This window comes from Propithecus coquereli, unplaced genomic scaffold, assembly GCF_000956105.1.
Source record: "Propithecus coquereli isolate 6110/MARCELLA unplaced genomic scaffold, Pcoq_1.0 Scaffold150, whole genome shotgun sequence".
Taxonomy (NCBI): domain Eukaryota; kingdom Metazoa; phylum Chordata; class Mammalia; order Primates; family Indriidae; genus Propithecus; species Propithecus coquereli.
This window is the reverse complement of record NW_012139414.1, coordinates 7,547,384-7,557,038: the sequence shown is the minus strand read 5'-3', so window position 1 is coordinate 7,557,038 and position 9,655 is coordinate 7,547,384. Positions and strand designations below refer to the sequence as shown.

The following is a 9,655-nucleotide window of genomic DNA, read 5'->3' as shown; positions in this document are numbered from 1 at the left end:
AAAAAAAAAAAAAGATCAAAAAGTTTCAAAAACCTATTTAAGGAAATAATCAATGAAAACTTCCAAGGGCTAGGCAAGAGAGTTAGACATTCAGATGCAGCAGGCCCAATGATTCACAGTAAAATACATTGCAAAAAGAACATCAGCATGGCATATAATAGTCAGAATAACTAAAATCAAAGTGAAAAAGAGAAATTTAAAATTAGCAAGAGAAAAGCATCTAGTCACCTATAAAGGAAACCCCATCATACTAACAGTGGTCCTATCAGCAAAAACTTTATAGGAAAGAAGAGAATGAGATGGCACTTTCAAAGTGCTGTATGAAAAAAACTGCCAGCCAAGGATTTTTTTTTTTAATTAGTAACCTCCTTTATTCTTTTAACAGTATGCCATGAAATCTAGGCAAGTCATTAAATTTCCTCCTACATAATAATTTTTTTTTATTTCAGGATATTATGGGGTACAAACATTCTGGTTACAAGTAATGACTTTGCCTTACCCAAGCCAGGGCTAGAGGCATGCCCTTCCCCCATACGGTGTACATCATATCCATTGTAAACTCATTGTGAGTTTACCGAGCCCGACCCCCCAACCCGACCAACATCCAGTGAATATTACTACCATGTGAGCGCCTTAGTGTTGATCAGTTAGTTAGTACCAATTTGATGGTGAGTACCTGTGGTGCTTATTTTTCCATTCTTCTGATACCTCACTTTGAAGGAGGTGCTTAAGCTCTATCCAGGATAATATAAGAGGTGCTAAATCACCATTTTTGTAATTGAGTAGTATTCCATAGCATACATATACCACATTTTATTAATCCACTCATGGACTGAAGGGCACTTAGATTGTTTCCACATCCTTGCAATAGTGAATTGTCCTGCCATAAACATGATAGTGCAGATGTCTTCGTTATAGAATGTCTTTTGTTCCTTTGGATAGATGCCTGGTGGTGGGATTGTTGGATCAAATGGTATTTCTACTTTTAGCTCTTTGAGGTATCCCCAAATTATTTTCCACAGGGTTTGTACAAATTTGCTGTCCCACCAGCAGTGTAAGAGTGCTCCTGTCTCTCCACATCCATGCCAGCATTTGTTGTTTTGGGACTTTTTGATAAAGGCCATTCTCACTGGAGTTAGGTGATATCTCATTGTGGTTTTGATTTACATTTCCCCAATGATTAGAGATGTTGAGCATTTTTTAAAATGTTTGCTGGCCATTATTCTGTCTTCTTTTGAAAAGTTTCTGTTTGTGTCCTTTGCCCATTTATTGATGCCATTCTTGAATTTTTCTTGTTGATTTTTTAAAGTTCTATATAGATTCTTGTTATCAGCCGTTTACCAGATGTGTGGAAAGAAAATATTTTATCCCATTCCGTAGGTTGTCTATTTGCTCTAATGATAGTTTCCTTGGCTATGCAGAAGCTTTTAAATTTGATCAGGTCCCATTTATTTATTTTTATTGCTGCTGTGATTGCTTTGGGGATCTTCTTCATAAATTCTTTGCCTAGGCCAATGTCTAAAGAGTCTTTCCAACATTTTCTTCTAGAATTCTTAAGGTTTCATGCCTTATGTTTAAATCTGTTAACCATTGTGAGTTAATTTTTTGTGAGAGGTGAGAGGTGGGGGTCCAATTTCAATCTTCTGCATGTGGTTATCCAATTTTCCCAGCACCACTTATTGAATAGAGATTCTTTTCCCCAGTGTATATTTTTGTCTGCTTTGTCAAAGATTAGATGACAATATGAGGATGGTTTCATATCTGGGTTCTCAGTCCTGTTCCAAAGATCTATATCTCTGTTCTTGTGCCAGTACCATGCTGTTTTGGTTACTATAGCCATGTAGTGAAGCTTGAAGTCTGCTAGACTGATACCTCCCAGTTTGTTCTTTTTGCTTAAGATTGCCTTGGCTAATCAAATTGGCACTACCTGATCAAGACTATGGTGTTCACACGGTAGTAATATTCTTCAGGGATTAGGAGGTTGGGGGGGGGTAAACTCACAACTAATGGATGTGGTTAGTATTGTAGAGGGGAAGGGCATGCCTCTAGTCCTTGCTTGGGTGAGGCAAAGTCATAAAATGTAACCAAAATGATTGTACCCTCATAATATCCTGAAATAAAAAAAAAAGATTGCCTTGGCTATACGAGGTCTTCTCTGGTTCCATACAAAGTGTAGAATTATTTTTTCTAGATCTGTAAAGAATGATGATGGTACTTTGATAGGGATTGCATTAATTCTGTAGATCACTTTAGGTACTATGGACATTTTAACAATATTGATTATGGCAATCCATGAGCATGGTAGATTTTTCCATCTGTTTACATTTTCTACAATTTCTTTTCTCAGTGTTTCATAGTTCTCCCTATATATGTCTCTCACCTCTTTTGTTAAATATATTCCTAGATATTTAATTTTCTTTGAAGCTATTGTGAAAGGTGCTGTTTTTTATTTGATTTGGGGCTTGACTGTTATTGGCATATATCAATGCCACTGATTTGTGTGCATTGATTTTGTATCCTGAGACTTTACATTTATCAATTCCAGGAGTCCTTTGGTTGAATCCTTGGGGATTTCTAGATATAATATCATATCATTGGCAAAGATTGAGAGTTTGATCTCTTCTGCCCCCATTTGGTTGCCCTTAATTCCCCTCTCTTGTCTAATTGCTCTGGCAAGAACTTCCAGCACTATGTTGAATAGAAGTGGAGATAAGGGGCAACCTTGTGTGGTTCCAGTTCTAAGTGGGAATGTTTTCAATTTTTCCCCATTCAGTATGATACTGGCTGTGGGTTTATCGTATATGGCCTTAATCATTTTAACGTATGTCCCATCTATGCCTATTTTGTTAAGAGTTTTTATCATAAAGGTGCGCTGCATTTTGTCAAATGCTTTTTGTGCATCTATTGAGAGAATCACATGGTCTTTGTTCTTGCTTTTATTTATGTGGTGAATTGCATTTATAGATTTGCGTATGTTGAACCAGCTCTGCATCTCTGAGATAAAATCCACCTGATCATGATGAATTATTTTTTTTATGTGTTGTTGGATTTGATTTGCAAATTTTGTTGAGGATTTTTGCATCCATATTCATGAGGGATATTGTTCTCTAGTTTTCTTTTTTTGTTGTGTCCTTTCCTGGCTTTGGTATCAAGGTTATATTGGCTTCGTAGAATGAGTTGGGGAGACTACTATCTTTCTCAATGTTGTGGAATAATTTCTGCAATATAGGTATGAGTTCTTCTTTGTAGGTTTGGTAAAATTTGGGTGTGAACCCATCTGGTCCGGGACTTTTCCTTGTTGGAAGGTTTTTAATTGCTGCTCCAATTTTGGTGCTTGATATTTGTCTGTTCAGGAATTCTATTTCCTCCTGGTTGAACTTAGGGAGGTTGTATATTTCCAAGAATTTCTCTATTTCCTCCACATTATGTAGTTTGGGGGCATATAGATTTTTATAGTATTCAAAGATAATGTTTTGTATTTCTGTGATGTCTGTGGTGACCTTTCCTTTTTCATTTCTAATTGAGTTTATTAGATTCCTTCCCTTTCTAGTCCTTGTCAATCTAGCAAGAGGGCTGTCAATTTTGTTTATCTTTTCAAAAAACAAGAAAAACACAAACCCAGAGTTAGTAGAAGAAAAGCAATAACAAATATCACAGCAGACCTAAATGAAATAGAGACAAAAATATATAGTATTAATATAACAAAAAATTGGTTCTTTGAAAAGATAAACAAAATTGATAAACTACTAGCTAGACTAATCAAGAAAAGAAGAGAAAAGGTCTAAATAAACATTACCAGAAATGAAAAAGGAGAAATTATTAATAGAATGGATAAGAAAGAAATACGAATGATCATCAGAAACTATTATAATCAACCATGCCCTCATAAACTAGAAAACCTACAAGAAATGGATGAATTCCTGAAAACATGCAACCTTCCAAGATTGGATCCGGAAGAAATAGAATTCCTGAGTAGACCAACAATAAGTAGCAAGGTTGAATCAGTAATAAAAAATATTCCAACAACAAAAAAATACCCCAGATCAGATGGATTCACAGCCAAATTCTACCAGTTGCATAAAGAACAGGTGACAATTCTACCAAAACTGTTCCAAAAGATAGAAAAGAATGGAATCCTCCCTAACTCATTCTATGAAGCAAGTATCACCTAGATACCAAAGCCAGGACAGAATGCAACAAAAAAAAAGGAAACTTCAGACCAATATCTCTTATGAACATAGATGTAAAAATCCTCAATAAAATACCAGCAAATCGAATCCAGCAGCACATCAAAAGGATAATTCACCACAATCGAGTGGGTTTCATCCCAGGAATGCAAGGATGGCTCAACATACACAATCAATGACTATGCTTCACCACAATTATAGAATTTTTAAAAAGCCATATAACCATCTCAATAGATGATGAAAAAAGCAACTGATAAAATCCAGCACTCTTCACGAAAATAAAATAAACCCTCAAAAAACCTGGCATAGAAGGAACATAGAACAAAATAATAAAAGCCATATATGACAAACTCACAGCCAACATCATACTAAATGGGGTAAAGCTGAAAGCTTCCTCCTCAGAACTGGAACAAGGTCAGGATACCTACTTTGACCACTTGTATTCAACATAGTACTGGAAGTCCTAGGTGGAGCAATCAGACAAGAGAATGAAACATAGGGCATCCCAATTGGGAAAGAGGAAGTCAACTTATCTCTGTTTGCTGATTATATAATATCATACATAGAAAACCCTAAGGACTCCTCCAAAAGACTCCTAGATTTGATAAATGAATTCAGCAAAGTATCAGGTTATAAAATCATTGTATAAAAATCAATAGCACTTCTATACACCAACAATGGCCAACCTGAGAAGGAAATCAAGAACTTAATCCCATTTATAACAGCTGCAAAAAATCCTAGGATATATTTAACCAAAGAGGTAAAAGATCTGTACCAGGAGAACTATAAATTACTGATAAAAAAATCATAGATGACACAAACAAATGGGAAAATATCCCATGCTTAAATATTGGAAGAATCAATATTGTTAAAATGACCATACTGCCCAAAGCAATCTATAGATTCAACAATTTCTGTCAAAATATCAATGTCGTTTTTCCATAGAATTAGAAAAAACAATTCTAAAATTCATATGTACCAAAAAAGAGCCCAAATAGCCAAAGCAATCCTAAGAAAAAGAACAAAGCTGGAGGCATAATATTCCCTGACTTCAAATTATACTGCAAGGCTACAGTAACCAAAACAGCACGGTACTGATATAAAAATAGACATACAGATCAATGGAACAGAAGAGAGGACCCAGAAATAAAGTCATATTTACAGACAACTGATCTTTGACAAAGTCAACAAGAACATACACTGAGGAAGTGACATTCTTTTCAACAAATGGTGCTGGGAAAATTGGAGAGCCATATGTAGAAGAATGAAACTGGATCTCTGTCTCTCCATATACAAAAATGTACTCAAGGTGGATTAAAGACTTGAATGTAAGATCTGAAACAATAAAAATCCTAGAAGAAAACCTAGGAAAACTCTTCTTCACATTGGCCTAGCCAAAGAATTTATGACTAAAACCCCAAAATCAAATGCAACAAAAACAAAAATAGACAAATGAGAATAAAACAAAAATAGACAAATGGGAATAAAATAAAAATAGACAAATGGTATTCAATTAAACTAAAAAGCTTCTGCACAACAAAAGAAATAATCGAAAGAGTCAATAGACAACCTACAGAATGGAATAAAATATTCTCAAAATATGTGTCCAACAAAGGACTAATATCCAGAATCTACAAGGAACTTAACTCAGCAAGAAAAAGAACAAACAACCCCATTTAAAAGTGGGCAAGTAATATGAAAGGCATTTTTCAAAAAAAAAAATGTACAAATGGCCAAAAAACATATGAAAAATGCTCAATGTCACTAATTATCAGGAAAACTCAAATTAAAACCACAGTGAGATACCATCTTACTTCAATTAGAATGGGCCATTATTATAAAGTCAAAAAACTACATGTTGGAACAGATGCAGTGAAAAGGGAACACTTATACACTATTGGCGGAAATGCAAATTAGTACAACCTCTGTGGAAAACAGTATGGAGACTTCTCAAAGAACTAAAAGTGATCTACAATTTGATCCTGCAATCCCATTACTTGGTATCTACCTAGAGGAAAAGAAATCATTATATCAAAAAGATGCCTGTATGAATATGTTTATCGTAGCACAATTCACAATCACAAAGATATGGAATCAACCTAAGTACCCATCAACTGATGAGTAGATTAAGAAAATGTGATATATATATACACACACACCATGTGGTACTACTCAGCAATAAGAAAAAATGAAACGTCTTTTGCAGCAACTTGGATGGAATGAGAGGCCATCATCCTAAGTGAAGTAACTCAGGAACAAAAAAATAAATGCCTTATGTTCTCACTTATAAGTGGGAGCCAAAGGATGGCTACACAGGGGCATACAGAGTGTTATAATGGACATTGGAGACTCATAAGGGGGAGGTTGAGAATGGATGAGGAATGAACTCAGGTGTTGGGTACACAAAAAACCAAGAATCCACCACTATACAATATATACATGTTCAGAATTTAATTTGTACCCTCTAAGTCTAGTAAAATTTTTAAAAATTGTAAAGAATATAATGAATAAATACCATGTTATATATTGATACAATATAATTACCATGCAGCAGTAAAAATGAATGAGCCACTCCCATACTCATCAATATAGATTAATTTAAAAAACATAATGTCAAGGAAAGATGCAAATTATATTCATATCAACTTCAAAAGCAGGCAAAAATAAACTGTGTAGTTTAGGAATCAAACTACATATGATCAACGATACATTGATATTCAAGATATAGGTTATTTCTATGGGAGAAGGAAAGGAGATGTGGTCAAGGATGGGCACACATCCAGGGGGCTCCTGATAGTCATTTCAGCTTTCTTTGCAGCTGATATAAAGTAGGGAAAGAACACAGTTTTTTTGGTAACAGAACCACCCTCAACCACCTATCAAACATTGAATGGTTTGGGAAATTAGCTTTTGCTGCAGACTTGATAATGTTTCTTAATGAATTCAAACTAAAATTACAAGGCAAAACTGCCCTTATAACCCACAACTTATACTACAGTAAAGTCACTTCCATGACAACTAATGTTGTTGCAGCACAAGTTATGTCAAGCTGCATGATATATTTTATGTATTTTCAGTGCTGTCAAAAGTTAAAACAGGAAGTGAGATTCCCCAGCCTCATCCAAAATTAGCAGTGACTATATTTTCCTTGTCAAACTATCGTTCTGGTAGCATTTTTGGACCTCTATGCAAGTGCAAAGACATCTCTGTATTTCAAAATCTTTATAACTCTGTAGTTGAGAAGTTCCCACCTAACCTTTACTTGCAAGTGATTAATCTCCCATATAATGACATGTTAAAATGCAAATATCAAGAGAAGAATATAACAGAACTCTATAAATACCTTCCAAGTAATGAATATGTTCAAGTTAAATCATATGCTCATGGATGATAGCAGCATTTGGTAGTACTCATCTACCTGAAAATGTTTTAAAAGATGAAATACGTGAAATCTCATTATAACTAGCATAAACAGATGAACCTTCAGAAACGATTTTGGTGATATAGAACACTAATTCCGAACTCCAATTAAGCAAAATGTTATCCCCATAAAAAGAATCCCCTTCTTTTTATTAGTAGTACACGCACACACACAACATACGTAATATATATAATTAAATCATCATTATGAGTTTCATGAATATATAATAGAGGGGAGGGGAGTAGGAGGGTCGGTTCCACGGCTGAGGAGAGCGACGGCTTGGGTCGTCGTCTTGGAGACGGAGCAGCGCTACCCGCGCGGGATCAGGGCAGTCCAACATTTCTGATTGGCGGGACTACGGGACGGGCCCTCTAGGATCGGGACATTCTGTGAGGGCTGAGGGCCGAGGCCCGAACCTTTCGGGCAGCCCAGCTCTTGTGAAAAGCAGATTCGGAGAGCCGGTGGGAGTTACCAGACCCGACAATGTGGTATGCAGTCGGCCCAAGGCGTCGCTGGCGCATGCGTATCGGGGATCCGAAGCCAGCGCGGCACGGTCGCCATTGCGGGAAGGCTGTCGTCAGAGCCGGCCTGGCCGGCGGCTGGTCCAGCCCCAGGAGCCAAGGCACCCGGCGTCATTGGCTCAGGCATCAGGGCCCTGAGCACCCTCTCCCGCCTGGGTCCGGACTAGCGCGGCGGCTGCGGGGCGGCGGCGTCGTCAGGGGGCGGAGCCTCGCGGAGCGCCCTTTGTCTGTCAGGCTGGTGAGTGCTGCGCGCGAGGGAGAGGCGCCAGGCGGGGGATGGGCGGGGGTCCCAGTGGCCCACCTGAAGTCTTCTCCTAGACGTTCTTGTCACTCAACCCTGTGTCCCTGTTGGATTTTGGAAAGCCTTCCCCATTCCAATATTAAAAACGCATTTTCCTCTAGTATCTTCTAATGACTCAGGGGCTTAAAAAAAAATTTTGCGGTTTATTTTTGTATGGACGTCGGTAGGTGTCATTTTTTGGAAAGTTTTTCTTCATCTCAAGGTTATGCAGACATTCACCTTTATTTTCTTCTAATACTTTTAAAGATTTTAAAATATTTTTTACATTTTATCTGTGTTTTATTGGGTATTATATTTGTGGTAAAGTGTTAGGTAAGGATTTGCCTTTTTCCCCAGTTGCCTTACCATTAGCTATTGAATCGCTTTTCCACTGAATTGCAATGACACTTTTCTTATAATTTGGAGCCGTGTGTATACTGTAATCTGTTTCTAAACGGTTTTCCTTCCCTGCGCTGACAGTTTCTGCACTGATATCATTGTTTCCATTTAAATTTTTTAAGCAAATCCCCCTTAATTATGTCCCTTGACATAATGATCTATTTGTTTTAACTTACTCTAAATTGTGAGAAATAAAAGATACAGAAAAGTACAAAAATGATAATTTTTTAAAAGGAAGATTTGATTCTAGCACTTTGTAGGTGAATAGTTATTAAATGACTAATATTGGTTGAAAGTCACTCTATTGCTGAAGACTTGTACATAGTTCCCTCTTGCCATCAGGATAATGTCCTAATTCTTTAGTGGTATCCTCAAAGTACTTGATGATCTTGACATTGCATCTTCCTTTGCCTTACACCCTTGAACTTTATTATCCTCCAGCTACACCAGACTATTCAAATAGGACACAAAACCCTCTGGGATAAATACATTAGTTTGATTGTATCGACAACCCCAAATCGGTGGCTAAGGCAAAGATCTCAATCAATGGAGGTTTATTAAGCCAAAGTTTGAGGCTGTGCCTGGGAAAAACACAAAAAAGTCACAGACCCATCTGTGACTTTTTTCAAAGGGGGATTTGGGAACTTCAGTATTGAAAGGGGACAGAGCACACAGAAAGGAAAAAGGAGGAGAGGGGTGGGCAGCAAGGCAAAATGGTTATATTCTTGTGAGGCTCAGGAAATCTACATTTTACGTAAGATAAGATGAATGTTTGAAGAGAAGAAGGAAGAATCAATTATGTCAATGTCCTTGGGTAGGTGGAGGAATGATTGATCTTGTTTTATCT

The 9,655-nt window shown here is 36.9% G+C and overlaps 1 protein-coding gene across 1 annotated transcript in view; it reads right to left on the bottom strand.

Moving 5' to 3' along the window:
* Window positions 1-8,169, bottom strand: part of LOC105806999 (septin-14-like) — an 81,538-nt gene extending 73,369 nt beyond the window's left edge. The window contains exon 1 of the mRNA XM_012640246.1: window positions 8,081-8,169. Coding sequence (XP_012495700.1) covers window positions 8,081-8,169 — 89 coding nt within the window. The remainder of the gene's footprint in view (window positions 1-8,080) is intronic.
* Between the last annotated feature and the right edge of the window lie 1,486 nt (window positions 8,170-9,655).